This window comes from Periplaneta americana, chromosome 1, assembly GCF_040183065.1.
Source record: "Periplaneta americana isolate PAMFEO1 chromosome 1, P.americana_PAMFEO1_priV1, whole genome shotgun sequence".
Classification (NCBI taxonomy): domain Eukaryota; kingdom Metazoa; phylum Arthropoda; class Insecta; order Blattodea; family Blattidae; genus Periplaneta; species Periplaneta americana.
Window position 1 is genome coordinate 77,428,615 of NC_091117.1, and position 20,093 is coordinate 77,448,707.

Below are 20,093 nucleotides of genomic sequence, written 5' to 3' on the forward strand. Positions count from 1 at the left end.
AAGCAAAAAGTACGTTGAACAGGGTTATATAGGTTAAGTGTTGTTACATTTACAACCACCTTGTCAAACAGATTTCTCGAAATATTACGATCTACGAGATTAGGTTCTGAATCAATCACTACCTTCGTAAGTTCGATTTTATTAAACTGTTTCATTTAAATATAATTCAAACAAAACAATCACGTCTATGGAAGTGCATTCAGAAAACTCACTGAAACCAAGGGTTACCGATGCCTAGCGATAACTCATTTATTTTATTTTATCTCGAATTTATTTTAATTTTTAACTGCTTATTAGGCCTAATTTCGTTAAAATAACATTTTTTGGTAGCAGGATGAAATAGTATTATGTTAAACTGAATAGTTCAGTACTTATGCGTTCTTTAAACTGAACACTTTTAACAAGTAAATTAATAGTAAAATGGCTGGGACTAAAAAATAATTTCGTTATTCTGAAAAATTCGTAATTGCGGTGTTTATAACAGCGGCATTTCACTGCACTCAAACCTTTGTGCTCAAATGAGTCCATTTGGAATCACTAACATTTTTGGAATCTCTGACTCATATTATTTGTCTGATGATTCCATTTGGTATCCTCAGAAGTAGTTTTGTTCTTTACAGAAAGAGAAAACATTATTTAACATAAGAACCATGAAATGTAGAAAAACATTATTTAACATAAAAACCATGAAATTTTCTTTCAGAAAAAACTACGTGGATAGCCAGAGTGACAATACTATATTTCTATCTAGCATAAGAAATAAGGAAAGGAAACACAGTACCTCATCCATGCCTGCCAATTTGGTGATCACTTTATAACTGTATCCTTGATTGACCAAGAACCGTTGTCTCTTTCTTGAATAACTCATTTCCATTGTATCCTGAGACACAAGTGTATAGAAAAATGCATTATACTCCTCTGCAATAGCTCCTGCAAATATAAATACATATAACTCATTTTATTATAGTAAATATAATTTTATTTCATTAATTAATACATTATGAAGATAAAATAATAAACAAAATCCTCCACTTCCAAGAATGGATTAAATTTATATTGAACAACAACAGTTTTTCTTATCACTTTAAAAATTAATATTTTAGAAGCAGAAAAAATAACAGTAGTGTCTTTGTACCTTTCTTGGCTCTGAGAATTCTACCCAATCTCTGAGCTTCCTGTCGTCGTGATCCACCGTGGGAGGAGATCTGGATAAGAACATTGGCTTCTGGCAAGTCAAATGAAGTGTCTGCGACTTTACTGACAAAAATGGTGTTAACTTTAGGGTTGAATTTGAAGTTCTGTAGAATCTGAATCCTCTCACTCTGAAACAATAAAATAATTAGTAAATTATAACAAATTAATTCAATAAATGTAGTGATGTGATATTAATGGTTGATTGGCATAATGCTTCCAAATATAATCACTTATATATATATCTTACGTATTCTATTGGTCTGAAAATATCAAATTCCATTTCTGAAGTGGGAACATCTGTGAAAAAATTCTCTGAAAAGATGATGGAATGGCTAAAATTGCAATTTGATATGAATATTAAGTGACTGGTAAATTTTGCCTTATACCCTTTATTCAAAGACAGAGTTCTTTCACAAAATGTAAATCTATAATATATAATCTAACCCAATCTTCTAAACCAAAGAAGTCATTTAATAGGTTTTTATTATCCTTAAATACCCATCATTCTCGGAACTTGCGAATCTTGGGGGGGGGGGGGGGTGACAGATAGGGCAAACACTTGACCACCAATAATGACTGTGACTGCAATGACTTTCAACCACAAAAGAAGGGAGGATAGGTCAGAAAGGAAGAAAATGAAACAAAAAAAAAAGAAAAATGGTAATCGAAAGACAAAAAATAAGAAAAGGAAAACAAGACAGGCAACGAGAAAAAATAAGAAATGAAAAGAAGGTTAAAAAAAAGGAAAACAACGAAGGTAAACTGGAAAGGATGTAAGAGGGAAAAAAGAAAGGGGTCTCCAAGGAAAATATCGAGCAAGGAAACGAAATTAATAATTTAAATGATAATATTATTAGTATTAATATTTTACCTGGGAAGTTGGACCATAAATATAAGGCTTGTTCATCTTGATAGCATAGTGTTTCAACGCAAAAACATTGTCAGAAAAAACAATAGTCTTGTCTCCTCGCCTTTCATGGTAACGTATCAGGTACTGTGTGCTGCGAAACTTGCTAGGATTCATCACATACAGGAGCTGTAACAACAATACAACAATAAGTATGATGTAATCAAAGTTAATTCGTTGAAAACAATTAGTTATAAAAGAGGAATTTCAAGGTGACGAAGGAGGAGAAAGAAAGAGGGAAGAGAAAAAACGAAAAGAAAGATGAGGACGAAGAGAAAAAGCCAAATATGTAGAATTTATGAAGCAGTGAAGAATGCTTACTGAATGCTGCTTCAAAACATTATCATTATCGTTTTCATTCAATATGAATGTTCCACTAATAGTTATATCTTCACATCTAAGCTTTAATATAATAATTGTGGTGTTCTCTGGAATAACATCATTTTCCCATTTCTAGAATAAACTGAATCCTTAATAACATACACTGGACTCTCCTAAGTTCGAATGAACAGAATTGAAGGGAAAAACGTAATACGGTGAACGCAAAGCTCCGCCCACGTCCCCTTTCCACTTTTCCCCTACAAGCTCACCACACACCCTAGCGGGAAAGAGTGGAAATAGGGGTTTAGGGTGGGGTGACATCTAGTGTAGGAAAGTGGAACAAAAAGAGTAACGACATCTATGAAGCAAAAGAGGAACTTCGTCCTGTCAATCTTTCTCATCTCTCTCTCTCTCTCTCCAGCCTCTTCTTCTCTGTTCCTTGCTTCATGTCTCGCTTTTTTTTTTTCTTACGACTTCGCAGGAGGGGAGATTCGATCCGAGAAAGTTCGTAACTAAACCTAAACGCACGCTTTTTGTTCACACTTTAGACCTCTCGGCTACCGAGGCGAGTTGGGGGTAGAAGGGAAAATGAATCTATTTATGTTTAAGGGAACTGCCATAACGTATTGTAGAAGGGGACAATGACCGAATAGCATGGGTAGAAACTGGTGGGCTTGTGAATGTCGCTTGGTAGGGGTTGACTACGGGGGTGGCATAAGTGTTAACCAGCGGAGCTTCATTGTGTCTGTGTCCAACTTCGTGTACAGACGTAACCACGTGTAGTGATGATCCGTACCGAAGACGTGTACTTCTTCCTGAAAATGTCCAGGGAGAATTTGAAGGCGGATACGGTAAGGTACTGTGAGGAGCATGGACTACTTGCTAGTCATTACGAGTGTCCAACCTGTGGGAAAAAAAGACTATTGTGTTACTTCGAGGATGTGCATAGTTAACAGGTGAGTGTTGTTTAATGAAAACCACATTACATTGTGTTGTGTTGTGTCAGTACATGTTGTGGACAGTTGTCTAATGCATATTACAATGTGGTAGGCAAACCACATTACATTGTGTTGTGTCAGTACATGTTGTGGACAGTTGTCTAATGCGTATTGCATTGTGGTTGTGGACAGTTGTCTAATGCGTATTACAATGTGGTAGGCAGTGATCCATCGAAGCAGGACAGATAGTAGAGAGAGACAGTAGAGAGAGAGAGCATGCGAGCGAGGTGCCGAGCGGCGCGGGTGGGGATAACTTCCCCTACTGGAGTTCGCCGTAATACGTTTTTGCCGAATTGAAAGTTCAATCCAATAAGGGTAGTGGGTGTGGCAGATGAAATGAATGCAAATTCTTATTGGTTATCCATCAACGATACAGTACTGTACTTGCATTTCCTGCCCGCCCCGAGACTTGTGTATGCGCTTCTAGTACCACAGTGGGTTTCCACAGTTCCGTCTCACAAATGGCACAATTCTCAAATAGAACAAGAAGAGGTCATTAATTTAAAATCAGTGATTAAATATGGATGTCCTAATCAATACAATATTCTGTTTTCCTTTAACAAAAGTATCACTACAAGACACAGAACCAATTCCCATTCAAATGGCAAACCCATTTCTTAGTACCTGTATAGGGGTGTGTCTAATTCTCCTACATAAACAGATGAACTATAGGATGTCGAACTTGTTTTCTGTCGAATTTAACAGTTCCACTATATTTGCCTCCTAATAAATTATTATTTCTCTCCAACAAATACAGCACACTCTAAAAACATTTGAATGTTGTTCTGCGCAATGGTGTTATACCAAATCTAAAATGTTAAGTGCTCTATAACTCAAATGTAAGATTTTGCAGTTAAGTTCTTGTTTCCGAGAACATCTTAATTGTATCAAAGCACGATTCCTCGGATGATCTGGAAATAAATGGTAAAAAAGAATTAGAGCAATGCAAAGTTTTAAACATCTGGAATCAGACATTCAAAGAAATGGATCATCTGATTTGAACATAGAAAGAAGAGTCATTGAAACAAAGAAAAGTAATTAGTATACTTCTGGTTCTTAATTGCTATATACTTTCAACCCTGGCAGAACAAAATTAAGTTAAACTCATCTGGCTACCAGGACATTGTAAGAAACGAAAAAGCTGACGAACTTGCAAGACCAGGGGCAACTACAAAATATATTGAACCAGAGCCGGCTCTTGGAATGCGTAGGTGCTCTGTAAGAGAGGCAATTAAAAAGTAATCCAGGACTCAACATTACAAAACCTGGATTAAGACACCAGGTATCAATCATGAGAAACAATTTATTATTAGACCATGCAATAAAAGAGCTGAAATATTACTTCGATATAATAAATTTCATCTGAGAGCAATTGAGGACCGTTTTTGCAAAACTTGCCAACTGCAAAATTTGTAAAATTGAGATTTTGATGGATTCATTAACATAAGGCAGGCCTCTACATGATGTTAAAGGCGTCTTAGTAAAATATGGTTATTTCTCTTCATTGTAGTTTGTCAAAGTGTGATCGTTTTTCGAAAACTTGCTTTCTGCTATGTCAGAGTTACAGCAAAATTTTGCTTATTACAGTGTTTTGATCTCCTGTAAAATTTAGTTTTTTCAGTTAGCAAGTTTTGCAAAAACGGACCTCAATTACAGCTTTTCTCACAGGTCATGTTTCTGTGAAAAAAGCATCTTAATGTAATGGGAATGCTTGAAGGTAACCTAGACTGTAGATTCTGTGAGAAGGAGACAAACAGCCCAGCACATCATTGCTCCCAGAAGGTATTTTATCTTTGGGAAAGAATCTCTAGACCCAAAAGACTTTGAACCGAGTTCTATATCTAGACTGTACAGCTTAATCAAGGAAACAGGGCTGATGAATTGGTATTAAATTATAACATAGGTAGCACAATAGCCTAAGGCTGCGGTGTGCCCAGAGAAATGACGAGCCTAATGTGGAGGAAAAAAAAAAATAGTATACTTACTCCAATCCTATGGAGTAGAAATATTAAAAAAAAATATATATATATATCAATATATAACACAATAGTCAAATACATTTTACTGTATGGAGTTGAAGCTTGGACACTTAAACAAAAACATATAAACAGTCTGAAGGAGGTTACAGAGATGGATTATCTGAGACATTCGGAAAAATTTCAAGAAGGGGAAAAGTAGAAAATACTACTATGATAAGAGAGAAAATGCGTGTTACAAAAGATATTGTTAAAGTGATAGAAGAAATGCAGCTAAGATGGTATGGGCATGTTATGAGAAGAGAAAATAGATTAAATAGGGAAGTCCTAATTTGGAAAAAAGATGGAAGAAGGAAGAGAGGTAGACCACAAGCAACATTGGCAGAGGAAATGATTATACAGTTATTTTCTGTATAATCTTCATTTCCTCTGCCAATGTTGCTTGTGGTCTACCTCTCTTCCTTCTTCCATCTGGTTTCCAAATTAGGGCTTCCCTATTTAATCTGACAGATGAAGACTGGCTAGATTGACAGAACTGGAGAAAAAAGATATCATTTGGGTGAGGAAACCTGTGTTATCACAGAAATTTCCTTGATAAAAATGCAGAAATGACATTGAACAATAAATATTTTAAGAATGTAAAGCATATATAGACAAACAATACACAAATAAATCTTTGCTGAGTTACCAATAATAGATTCCATATCAAGTGCAAGACTATTAAGAATATGAATATACTTTTCTAAACTACAAAAGAGAATGATCAGATGGAGGTCGGAAGAGGAAAGAGGAGTGCGTTTGCAATTGATAGCTCTTATAGTGTTCAGGAACTACATTATATGGAACATACACAAAGTCCTGACTTTTGTGGGACCCAAATGTTTGAGATAAAATCCTCTAAACTATGGTTACATAACATTTGTAACAAGAAAATTACACTAACCAGTTTTTTGCTAGTCTTGCAAATGAGATATTCCCTGTAAAACTCTGGGGTCATAGGACACCAGACCTCTGCACACTGCACTCTAGCAATGAATCCATTTTTCTGCAATTCTAACCAGTTGGCTTCATATAGTTTTGGACCAATCAGGAAGTTGAGGTCAGCAATCTTATCATCCTCTCTCAGAAGGGTGGCTGTAAGTCCCAGCTTACAGTGTGATTGTACAATTGTTAAAACACGCCGGAACATCTTTGCAGGAATTGTGTGTACCTCTGAAATGTAACAGAAAATTCAAGAGTTCAAATAAGCCTAATGGAAAGCATGAGGGAAAATGATTGTAAGTCAAGATCCTGCCATTGAAAACTAACATTTGAAGAAGAATCTCCATTCTTACAATATTTGATTACAACACTAGAAGAAGTCGTCACTGACCATCAAGCACCATGATGCCCCATTCTTGATCTTTGAGCCAGGTCATAGTCTGCTCTGCTTCCCAGGATCTCTTCTGTGTGTGAGTAATCATAGAGTAGGTTGTAATGAGAATACCACATCCCATTGGCTTGTCTTTGGCTTCTGAAGTGAAACGGCAGATCATACTGTCATCCGCTGAAAATTGAAGAATGAATAGAAACAACAAAATTAATTTGTTATTGTGATGTACTGAAGTACACATGATATTTTCCGTGCAGGAATTCTGCGTTATCATATAATGAAGGATCGGTGAAGCAGAGAAAAATTCTCTCCAGCACCGAGATTCGAACTCGGGTTTTCAGCTCTACGTGCTGACACTCTATCCACTACGCCACACCGGACTCCAATTCCAATGCCGGATTGAATCCTCTCAGTTTAAGCTCTACCTCTTAGTTTCCCTTTAGTGGCCAACCTTCATGCACTGTGTCACAGTGGCAGCCTGTCCAACACACTAATGTGCAGAGGTGCACTCATTACAAGTGACTAAGTGGCTGGGATTCGATGGAATGAGCGCCGTCTTAAATCACTAAGTGATTATTTATGCATAATATATTATTGCAATGTACCGAAGTACATATGATATTTTCTTTGCAGAAATTCTGCATGTTATCATATGATGAAGGATGGGTGGAGCGGAGAAAAATTCTCTCCGGCACCGGGATTCGAATCTGGGTTTTCAGCTCTACGTGCTGACGCTCTATCCACTAAGACAGCCACACCGGATTCCAATTCCGATGCCGGATTGAATCCTTTCAGTTTAAGCTCTATCTCTTAGTTTCCCTTAATATTATTAATATTATTCGATTCTGTTCATCACTAGTTACATCTGTAGACCATATTCTAAATTTCATACCTGTAGACCACATTTTAAACTGCTGCTTCCACTGTTCAACTGATACACCAGAGTTGCAGAGGACAAGGGCACGTTTACGCACAGTACAGCAAGCAGTGACACCCACCAAACTCTTACCAGCACCTAAAAACATGCAACTTATTATGGTACACTCCTCTCTGGGAGGTGCGAGGGAGGGAGGGAGGGAGGAGGAGACCTAAGAGTGCTACAAGAAGAACTTAATGAATTCAATGAACAAATTGTTTGAAACTTTAATACAATTACTGTTACATACCACATGGAAGAACAATTACTCCAGATCTTGCTCGGCCATTTCCAAACATTTTACGTAAACTCTTTTCTTGGTAAGGTCGTAGTACAGCAGAAGGTTTCAAATCAATGCTGGAAACAATAGGAATATTTCAGATTAGGTAAATCAACAGACTTGTAATTAAAAACTGCATTTTTTGTACAGAATGACTCATAAGTCAGTTAACACGTTTGGAAATCGTAGAATATCGAACATATTTTATGATTTAGCCTATGATGCAGGACTTGTTGGACACTTTGTACAACAAGCTTACAAATTATGCAGAAAAAGTTGAGTTGAGGTCATATAGGCCTACTGTACTTCAAGGTCTAAAAAAAAAATGATAATGATAGACATTTAGAAATTCTGCCAATGGTACATAATATAACATGAAGGGGATATCAATTTTCACACAACCATTCTGTAGTCTGATGAAGCAACTTTCAAGATAAATGGAAGAGTGAACAGGAGCAATTTTAATCTACTGGGATTATGAGAATCCACATTTGATAATGCTCCTGGTGACAGAATTAATTGCTCCTAGTGTAATTGTTGGAAGGGAATTTTTGCTGGTGGACTTATCAAACCCTATTTTTTTACTGCACTGTTAGCTCTGAAAATTACCTCAAAATCATTCATGAAATGATGCTGGAACTAGAAAACAATCCACTCTTTGAACATCTGCAATCAGTTCGGGAAAAGTTAATATGGCAACAAAATATACACTGATTGTGAGGAACTTTTTGAATGAAATGATTGACAAATGGATTGGTACACGTGGTACCATTGAATGGCCTCCTTGTTCGCCAGACCTTACCCCAATAGACTTTTCAGTGTGAGAAATACTAAAATATACATTTTATTCAGTAAAAATCGTTATGTGGAACATTTAAATGAACATATTCAGTCTGAATTCGAAAAAGTACTCTTCCAAAACATTTGTGACACTATTTGTGTTTCTGTATTTAACTGATATCTTCTTTCCATTGAAAAGGAAGGTCACTTTCAGTCTTTAATGTAGGTAAGTAAGTAACATAATATATTATTCAAGTCTTTTTGTAATAAATGTTATCTGTATGGCTTTATGTTTGTAAATTAAACTGGGTTACAATAATAATCCACTTTGTCAAGTGACTTATGAACCATCCTGTATATTCTGATTGTAACTGACTTTGAAACAGATTCATACTCGAAGAATGGCCATCAGGCTATAAACTAAATATTTCTCTTCAAATGGCTTTTATAGCCTGATGTACGGCTCTTCCAAATGTATGAATTCGTTTCAAATGCATTTACAACTGAAGACGAACTTAATGCTTATATTTCAGAGCTCCCAATATGATTACTGTTGCTACAATCGTCATATGTGGTCTGGAAAAGGAAATCAAGAAGAAAATTAAAATATTTTTACATGTATTGCATTTAAAAGGCCACAATTTAATAACAATTCTGTTCTTAAACTTAACTGTAATGTAACTCACTTTATATCAGGATTAACTGTATCATTCCTGAAGTCATACTCTGCCAACAGTGGGTGCTCTAATTCAATACATCGTTTTTGTAGAATTTCTATTCGTTCCTGCAATCATATGATCAGACACATCAGATATTTATATGTGGATAACATTGTAGTTTCCTACAACTTCATTAAACAAGGGCTAATAATATTTTTCATGGCTTCATCTCGTCATTCGTCCATATGAATTTCATAATCTTTATAAAACTAACTTCCATTCATTGCATCATCTCAGTATTTCTATCAGTTTTCAAAACCAATGTGCAAACCGTAATTTTGTAGATTCGTGGTTGTCATTAATTCTGCCCCTGCAGAGATATGACATAATTGCTGCAAGCCGTGCGATTTGCCGACTGCTGCTTTAACCCATTTTTCTAATCTTGATTCTAGTTATTCTCTCTTATTATCTCCCCAAATCATTATGTTACCTGCATACATCAATGTTTTTGTATCTCCTCTATAATTGTCTCCTAAAATCTTATTTCGTATCTCACTCATAACACTGTTAAAGAGGGTATGTGATAGCATGTTGCCCTGTCCTACTCCATTTCTTGGCTCAAATTAATCTGTCTGCCCACTTGATGTGCTCACACAACACTTACAATTTTCGTAAGTGTTCTTCAGTCTTTTCGTTATGGAATCTGGAACTTGCAGATTTATTTGTGCTTCCCTACATGAGAAATAGGCAATACTCAAGTAGGGAATTGCTTGTCAGGGTGATGTATAATGGGGATACAATCCCTGGCACCACCAAAGTATTGTTACCTAAAGAGACAAGAGTGAAGCTGTGACAGGCCTAGCTAGTGAAAGTGGATCTCTTTCCGGCATTCAAAAAGGTAAGAGATTATTATTATTATTAGTATTACTTAATGGCTTTTAGAAAACCCGGAAGTTCATTGCCACCCTCACATAAGCCCACCATCAATCCCTATCCTGAGCAAGATTAATCCAGTCTCTACCATCATATCCCATCTCCCTCAAATCGATTTTAATATTATCCTTTCATCTACGTTTCAGCCTCCCAAAAGGTCTTTTTCCCTCCAGCCTCCCAACTAACACTCTATATGCATTTCTGGATTCGCTCATATGTGCTACATGTCCTGCCCATCTCAAACATCTGGATTTAATATTCCTAATTATGTCAGGTGAAGAATACAATGCGTGCAGTTCTGATTATTATTATTGTTATATACATCAAATATTCATATGTATGAGGTCTTGCCCACCTCATTGAATATTACATGACTAATATGAATTAGTCTATTATATTATTACTATTAAATACGAGAAAAATTCGTACCGGCACCGGGAATCGAACCAGGACCTCTCAGCTCTGTGCGCTCTTACCAACTGAGCCATGCCAGGACACGATCCACGGCGCCAGCATTATGAGAGGGGTTCGGCCGGCACCATGGATCGTGTCCCAGCATGGCTCAGTTGGTAAGAGCGCTCAGCGCGTAGAGCTGAGAGGTCCTGGGTTCGATTCCCGGTGCCGGTACGAATTTTTCTCGTATTTAATAGTAATAATTATTGTTATAGTCGTGTCGCTGTTATTTCCGGTGTGACTCCTCCCCTTTGCTTACGTCTTAGGAAGTGAAGGCTCTATAAAGTCTAGGTAGGTAGTATCGTTCGCCATTTTTGTTCTTTCGTTGCCGAGCTACCAGATGAGGAATCTATTTGCTTCATCGTTAAAAATTATCATGTTGTAGCTCCCATGATAATAAATCAAATGTAATTGAGCAAATAATTGAGCGGCAAATAACGTCCTCGTGTGATTTCTGCGAACGCCAACAAAAGAGCCAAAATGGCGGGCGATTATATTAAGTATTTATCGAGCCATAGGAAATTCATTACATCATCAATAGCGAATGACAAGACGCACACGTTTAAATGTAGCCGACCTGCAACGTGATTGGCTGCCGGAAATAAGAGCGATGGGACTATAGTAGTAGTATTAGTATTATTAAAAGTCATTAACTGATTTACCTTGAATGACTGGTACACACAATCACTACATTCAAATGTAAAGCACTGTGCACACTAACCTGATTTACTTCAAAAGAGACAGTTTTGAGGACAGCCTCCTCTTCATCATCCTCGTCCTCCTTGTCAATCTTCTCATAGAAATTGCTGATGTCTTCTGGAACAGTAGCTTCTGGAGGTTGATTATCTGTCTGATCTCGTGCAACACCATCACCTTGCTCGTTTGTTGTGCCAGTATTTCCTTGTTTCATACCAAACTGAAAACAGTATTCTTATTACACTTTAAGCAAATTTACGAAAGAATATTTTCATTCCACAAGAGGCACAATGTTTTGCAGAATTCGGAGGGTGGAAGGAGGCAGGAAGGGGGACAGGAGAGGAAGATGCATTTTTTAAATTTCTGTTTGAAACCGTTTAGTTTCCAAATTTTGTAAGAATTAAAAAAAAAAAATAATTAGGGAACTTTGGGTACAGGATTAATGTTGAATAACATTAAATATTAGATCTGTATTAAAACAACTTTATTTTAGCATCAAATTAAACCTTATTTAGGCATTGTTATATGCACATTATTTATTTACAGCACCCAAAAAATTGGTCCCGGGTTCGATACCAGGACACGGAACAATTTTTACCTTGAAATTATTAAATAAACAGTATTTCCAACAAATAGGTACAGTCTGTGTATAATCAAAATTGCACAAGCAAGTATGAAGTCTCAATTCAAAGCTTTTTCAAAGTAAAATGTAAAACTGGCAGGAAAATGCTAGATTCAAATACAAAACCTCCAGAAAATCCACTGAACTGTCAACACAGCACTTTAGGAAAAGAGGGAAATTCGTGGAATGCTTTGTGAACCTTGTAGAGAAATCTTGTCACAGAGAAATGTTTACATGTAGAAATAATGGTAAATCGTTGGCTTAGATTGTAAACCTGTTAACCACCAAAAATGAAATTTTACAGGGAAGCAAATAACTGAGTTGAAATTAACTATGAAACTTTAGGACCAAATCCAAAGTATAGGTACACTATACTTTGGATTTGGTTCCAAAGTTTCAGAGTTAATTTAAACTCAGTTTTTTGCTTCCTTTGTAAAATTTCCTTTTTGGTGGTTAGCAGGTACTCTCAGCCGATGGAATGCCTTATATGTTTGTGGATGTATGAAAAAATAAATTTAATTAGGTAGATCATGTTGTATTTTTCCTTTTCTAACTTCTATAATAAAAATGTCTGCATAATTTTGTACATATACCTTATAATTATATAGAAGAAAAGGTAAAACTGAGAATTCTGAAGACAAGAAGATTAAAGACAAACAGAGCATATACTCGTAAATGCCCAATAATATGCAATATACTCACTTAAGACAACTTACCTGAGGAAGACCTTTCTTATCCTGCACTTGAGTTATAAATTCATCTGGATTTTCTCCAGATCCATCCGCTGAATCTACATTCCGTCGTAATCTGCATTCCTGTACCACTGGGTCTTTGAGCAACTTCTGTAGCACTTCTGGATGTGGTGACTCAATGAAATACTGATTGTGTTTCAGGACTAATTTCACCTTCAAAGCAAAATGAAGTGTCCATTAAGTTTACTTTCATCCTTTTATTTGGTTCATATTCATGGTGAAACTAATTTATATTTCTTTTATTTCTTTATAACACAAACACCATTATTAAACAAATATGTGAACTGTAAACCTTCAAAATATCTAAAAAAATTTAAAGTCTACTTTTTTTCACGTTTAAAATGTTTATCTACGAGACTGCACTTGGAAGTTTTGTGACTATTATGTAGGAGCAGTGACGTATGCAGAATTTTGTTAAAGAGGAGCATTTTTTTTAATCCAATGCCACCAGATTGTCATTTGACATTTCTGGTCTCTCCTGGCAATGGCTTATTTGTAACCCACTTTTGAGGTTGGGGTGCCTGGAAGACGGAGTTACGCTGCTCCAATGATATTATGATAAGATGATTATGAAGTGCCAGGAGAGGTCTTAACTCTAAGCCTAACCTAATTTCCAGACCATGGACGAACACAGGAACATTCCCCTTTAAGGAAAAATTCCTGTGTTCTAACCAGGAATCGAATCCGAAACCTCATGAACTGTAGTCAGAAGCTCTAACCACTAGCCCATGAGGCTGGTCGAGGGGGGGCATTAATAAATTGTGTAAAATTTATATTATTGCTTATCAGTATTTTAAATGTTGTGTATTATAATTATTAATAAAAATATGAACTGTCAAATGCACAAAAGATTAAACGAGCATGTCACCATAAAGTCACCAGAACTCAAATTAACAAATGGGTGAAAACAGCTCTTAAAATGAGATCCACAATATTTAAGATCTGCAGTGCAGAACTGTCAAAACAACATTTTCAACATGTTTCACAAGTTAAATTTCATATTGTGTCAGTTTCTTTTTATTAAAAGGTCAGTACTAGGCAGTAGGTCTCTCTATAATAAAGATAACATTATCATAATTCAAACGTGCTGCAGCACCAAGCACAGGGATTATATTGAAGGAGGGATAGGAGGACTATGCCTTATGTCGATGTAGATTTTGTTACTCTGACAGTGAAAAATTAGGGAAGGGAAAACAATTATGGATAAAAAATATTCAAATATAAATATGTCATTTTTTTTTAAATAAAAGGTCAAAGAGAGGTTCAAACCCGGAAACCCCCCCCCCCCTCCTTTGCGTACTTGCATGCCCCTGCATAAAAGTAACATGCTGAGCATAACTACACTTTAATGTTTAATTCTGTAATGGTAACAAGTAGGCTAGTAAAACCAATATATAAACTATTGAGGAAAAAAAAAGGAGTCTACGAAGGGGGGAAGGGGGGAGGAACAAGGAGTTCGCAGAGAATGCGTAAGTTGCCGAACTTTTACCAGAATAGGTGCAGAACCAATACACACAAATTAATTTCACAACTGCTTTACACTGTCATATTCATTTTTCTATCGGCACCACTAACATCACATTAGCAAATGAAAAGCCATTCAAGTACAAAGTCTCAATAACAACTCAAGCAAGTGTGTAAGCATCCAAAACCAGATGCAATTACAGTATATGTACATACCTTTCCATATGAGAGAGTACAAAGTTTGATAAACTCTACAATGCCATCAGGAATGCTTGTTTTACTCAATCTCTTGAGGTATTCTACTATATCATGAGTCTGAAGACCAACACTGACAGCTGCATACAGAGAATAAGCTGTGAGTTTATACTGAAAAAGTAAAAATAATTATGAACACATACATCACACAGTAACTTCAACAAATTTACTGGAAATATAAGTCACACCGTGTTGAAGTGAATTATTTAATTTATACCAATAGCTAGTAAGTAATCTAATTTTTTTAATTAACTTATTAATTTTTTTACTGGATTATTTAACGACGCTGTATCAACTACAAGGTTATTTAGCGCCAATGGGAACCAGCATTAATGGCAGTAGGGATGTCAATTCTATGTGCCTGTCCCTTTTAGCTCCAAGAAAATGCCCCTGGTACTCTGTTAGAGGCTGAGTGAACACCAGGGACACAGTGCGGCCCAGGATTAGATCAAGACAGTAAATTCATGAGCCCCATTGGAAATTGAACATGAGACCTTCTGGCTTGCATCTGTAATGACATAAGTTATTGATCATAGTGATAGAAATGATGATAAAAAGGACCACCTTATATTTATCCACTTAATAATCCACAGTTAATTCCCGATTTACCACGAAAATCGTCTGTAGTTGCATTTAGATTGGCAAGAGGCCATGACTGTTTGGCCAAGCGCCTGCATAGAATTGGAATATATCAGTCCCCTAAATGCCCATTGCGCAATTCAAACCAAGAAATGGATTCGGCACACCTCAAAATCTGTGCTTCAGTGGCTGACCATGATAATATCTTTGAAAAATATTGGAGTGCAAGAGGTCAAATGACTTTATTGTCAAATGTCTGGCATTAGAAAACAATAACACACCAACAACATATTTAGTCCCTATGCTATAAAAACACATAACTTAAATATAGTAATATAACATTACTTACCTCATGAATATGCTCTGGTCGACAAACAGGTTCAGAAATTGCTATCAAGAAGTCGTGGGCATGTTTATAAACTGGAGAAAATGATTCCAAAAAAATATGTCCATTTGGAGCCTGGAAAGAGCAAAGAAATCTTATAACAATGAAAATTGTATTTATGTTTACTAGAATGACTGGGAAAAACTAAAGTGAGATAACAGTCTGTTAGGAATACAACAATGAGAACATTCAGTATAATATATCAAACATTATTTCATTTTACAAACAATTTTGTTGTATGAATTTCAATAGAGCAGTAAACATTGTGAATAGAGTTCAGCATTTACTTTCATACTTTTAATTTAACATTTGTTTCATATATAGAGAAGAATGGAGTATGTGAAATGGACAGACAGAATAAGAAACGAAACTGTGTTGGAAAGAGAGGATGAAGAAAGAATGATGCTGAAACATACCAGGAAGAGAAAAAGGAATTGGTTGGGTCACTGACTGAGAAGTAACTGCCCACTGAAGGATGCACTGGAAGGAATGGTGAACAGGAGAAGAGTCAGGGGCAGAAGAAGATATCAGATGATAGACAACATTAAGATATAAGGAACATATGCAGAGACTAAGAGGAAAGCAGAAAATAGGGAAGATTGGAGAATGCTGGGTTTGTAGTGAAAGACCTGCCCTTGCGCAGAACATTATGAATGGAAGAATGATTGAATTTGTTTTATATCAATATCTATATCTGTGATGGGTGATGTGTGACATTGGCATACACATATTCTAAGAACATTCTTAACACAGTCTGCTTTCGTTGTATCATAGAAAAAATTTTGTGACATTCTGCATCAAGAGCATCAACATTTCTTTAGTCAAACATGTTTTCTTCTTTGGTTCGAATTGTTACAAAGGAACTTTTTGCACACTTTTCACTTATGTCTGACTTATGCTCTTGCAAGACATGGTAACTCCAGGAAACTTCTGTACATCTAATCTGACACACCACAATTTATTTAGTTTCATGTACGTATCATACATAAATAACAGCTGTCCTTATGAATGTCTTGTAACAGATGTATACATGGAAATAGGTTTTTGTTCAAAAAGTGATTGCTCCATCTGCAAGCATACAAAATTCAAATAACACAGCTGATCAAGCCCAATGATAAAGAGAAAAGGCCAGCTTATGTTTCGAGTGTCTTGGACAAAATTGATGAAGACAATTCATACTTAGATCTTGTGTGTTTCACTGGTGAGTCAACTTTCCACATATCAGGAAAGGTCAACAGACACAACTGCAGAATCTGAGGAAGCAAGAACCTGCATATTGTGTTTGAACATGAATGTGATTCGTGCAAAATTGATGTCGACGCGGCTTAATGAAAGATCGTATGATAGGTCCCTTCTTTTATGCTGACCTTACAGTGACTGTGGAACCATTTATAAACAAAATGGCGCTCCTCCTCACTTCGCATGTCAAGTACTCAGTTTTCTTAATGACAACTTTCTGAAATAATGGATTGGCAAAAGATTCAAGACCACAGTTCGGCCACATAGGTCACCAGACCTAACACACTTACGCTTTTTCTTAAGGGGATTCGTAAAGGATCAAGTATGCAGAACATCAGTGGCTGACCTCGATGATTTGAAGCACAAAATCTGTCTTGTGATTCAAAATTTCACTACTGATATGCTGAGGAATATCTGGATAGAGGTTGTTGATAACAGGCTTGACATCTGCCGTGCTACAAAAGGTAGTCATGTTGAAATCCATTGAAGATTAAGATTGAAACTCTTAATGTATCAGAAAATGTTAAGTTTCAATTAATAAGTTTTTCATTAGAGCTAAGAACTTTCACTTTACAGTTTGTTATTATTTCGATGGTGTTCGGCACAAATCTAGCAACTTCTCAGAAATGGATTTTGTCAGGTAGAATATACTTTTTTAGTTTACTTTTAAACTGTGATAGTGTCTGGCAATTCCTGACGTCACTAGGTAACGAATTTCATAGGCGAGGTAATGATACAGTAATACAGTATAGAAAGATTATAGGGAAGTTCTGTGACGAGGAATAGAAAGGAGAGATTGATGTTGATTTCGTGAAGTAGTGAAGAACTGAAAGTGCGAAGACAAGTAATTTGGAGAAGAGTTATGTAAAATTTTGTATAAAAGTGAAAGAGCATGTATGATTCTTTGTTTCTTTAGATGAGTCCATGAGAGCAGCTCAAGAGACGGTGTTACATGGTCAAATTTCCGAATATTACAGACGAATCTTATACATACAATATGAACACGTTGCAATCTCTAAATTAAGTTAAAACATAAGTTTGTTAACAAGGAATCAGAGTAATCGAAATGGGGCATCACGAGTGTCTGTATAAGATTCTTTTTAATATAAATGGTAGAAAACGTTTTAAGTGCTTCAAAGGGTGGAGCAGCAACAATATTTTCTTGCATATATGGGTAACTTGAGTGTTCCAGTTAAGATCATTATCCATAAAGATTTCAAGATTTTTTTTACTGTTTTACTGTATTCAATAACTGTACAATTAAGCATCATGCTAGGCAAATTCTTGCTGTCTACAGTACTAAGAATATGATGATGGCCCATCACTATTGCCTGAGATTTCTCTGGGTTCAGCCTCAAACCAAATTTATAAGCCCACATGGAAATAGAATTCAAGTCTTCATCAAGATTTTTTATTGAGTCTATCATTTCGTCAGGATGAAAATAGTTGTATATTTGTAAATCATCATTAACATATAAAGGCTCGTCTCCAATATTAAACATTTAACAACAACATGTTAAATATAACATGTTGAATTTAACATGTATATGGACATTTCAGGTCTCAATTGACTTAACATGTTGACTGAGTATGTTGAGGTTAACACTTTTAACATGTTGGCGTGTTTTCTAGCAGCAATGGAAAACATGTCAAGTCAATTCATTTGCTAGTGCAGCATCGGTACAGTTCGGCAAAGTTTGTACAGTTTCCATAGCAACAATTAAGTTCCAATTTTGTGGCGCGTATCTTGATCATTTTTATACTATCATTGGTCCTTGGTGTTGACTGTAAGTTATTCGAAGTAATGGAGTGGACGAAAGAAAATATGTTAGAATAAAATTAATGCACTGATGGAAAGGCCTTGTTTGTGGGATGTGTCTGCAAAGGAACATAGAGACAAAACAAAGAAGGCTGACTATTTTACAGAACTGGAATTATTATTTAACTGTTCTCGAGAATACAGTAGAGAGTTTTCGCACTCTCCTCGAAGCTAAACATTAATGCTATGTTGACGTCAGTAATGGCCGTATTTGGTGATGTATGTTAAGGTTCGTAAAATTTCGGAAAGAATAATTATACGATATTAACCGCTCCTTTAACATCTATCATGTCGTAGGTCCTATGATAGTCAATCAATCGCGCTGAAATTTTTTTAAATTGAGATGAAATGGCTGCTCTTAAATTGTGCCTTTCTATGATGTAACAGTAAGTATTTTTGCAGCACTATATTAAAATCGTGTTCTGACATTCTCAGTAAGTTTCTGAATCCAAATCGATCTTCAACTTTAAGCTCGTTTAGAATGTCTTCTGCATAGTGTCTTTTACTAAGATATTGCCACACCCACATTCTCATTTTCTTCCTTTTCAAGGCCTTGTAACAAGCAATAGAGACAATTACAAAAGCCAAATCATCATCTGAGTTCATTGTCCAAGGTTTGAAAATAAGACACTATGTACATTAAAATCTCATAGACTGTTTATGGTGGACTACGCAAAGAAAGTCAAATTTAACAAGTTTAACAGTGTGGACAAAGTGTTAAACGAAATTAGCATTAACATGTACAATCAACATGTTGGGATGTTTATAGTAAATAATTTAACATTTAACATGTTGTTGTTAAATGTTTAATAGTGAAGACAAGCCTTATCATAAACAAAAGAGGTCCAAGTACTGAGCCTTTAGTGAAATAGCAAAGTAAGTCTGAGATAAAGATTAGTAACTTTTCTTTACTATCAACCTGAAAAGATTAAGTGCAGAAATCAAATTCATATAGTCCAAATAAAAAAGTGGTGACACGAGAAACAAAATCATGTTCTTTCCAGAAAGTAAATAGGAATATTGTATCTGACAATGAATATGAATGGAACACAAATTAATTAGACAGAAATTATAACTTACCACCCATAGAGGTCGTGATTCATGATCTGGTTTGAGAATCATTTGTGTGCGATAATCTTTGGCTCCATATTCGTCCTCTAGAACACCCTGTTCATCTGTCTCAACGTTTTTCTTTGCAGCATTAGGGATACCCTCTACAACAAATTAACATAAAAATATGTAAAGCATGAAAATTAAAAATTAATAATTAAACTTTTACATAAACAAAAGTGATCAAAGAAACTGAAACATCATTAGACCTAATTAATATAAGACACACAGTGCTCTGTTATTCCACTCCTTCAAATGATATTTCTAACTCTAATTTACTCCTCATAAATTCTGGCAAAGAGTGATGCTGAAACTGATCAAGAAGAGAAAAAGGAATTTGTTGGGTCACTGGCTGAGAAGAAATTGTCTACTGAAGGATGCAC

General features: G+C 35.8%; 1 protein-coding gene across 1 annotated transcript in view; it reads right to left on the reverse strand.

Annotated features, from left to right (window-relative positions):
- The window catches only part of hay (ATP-dependent DNA helicase hay), a 30,573-nt gene that overhangs the window by 4,936 nt on the left and 5,544 nt on the right, over nt 1-20,093 (reverse strand). Inside the window, exons 3-15 of the mRNA XM_069822448.1 lie at nt 19,681-19,814; nt 15,507-15,617; nt 14,540-14,689; nt 12,824-13,012; nt 11,511-11,705; nt 9,431-9,528; nt 7,935-8,041; nt 7,661-7,783; nt 6,769-6,942; nt 6,340-6,608; nt 2,066-2,230; nt 1,136-1,322; nt 782-930 (exon numbers count right to left, since the gene is read on the reverse strand). Coding sequence (XP_069678549.1) covers nt 782-930; nt 1,136-1,322; nt 2,066-2,230; nt 6,340-6,608; nt 6,769-6,942; nt 7,661-7,783; nt 7,935-8,041; nt 9,431-9,528; nt 11,511-11,705; nt 12,824-13,012; nt 14,540-14,689; nt 15,507-15,617; nt 19,681-19,814 — 2,051 coding nt within the window. The remainder of the gene's footprint in view (nt 1-781; nt 931-1,135; nt 1,323-2,065; nt 2,231-6,339; nt 6,609-6,768; nt 6,943-7,660; nt 7,784-7,934; nt 8,042-9,430; nt 9,529-11,510; nt 11,706-12,823; nt 13,013-14,539; nt 14,690-15,506; nt 15,618-19,680; nt 19,815-20,093) is intronic.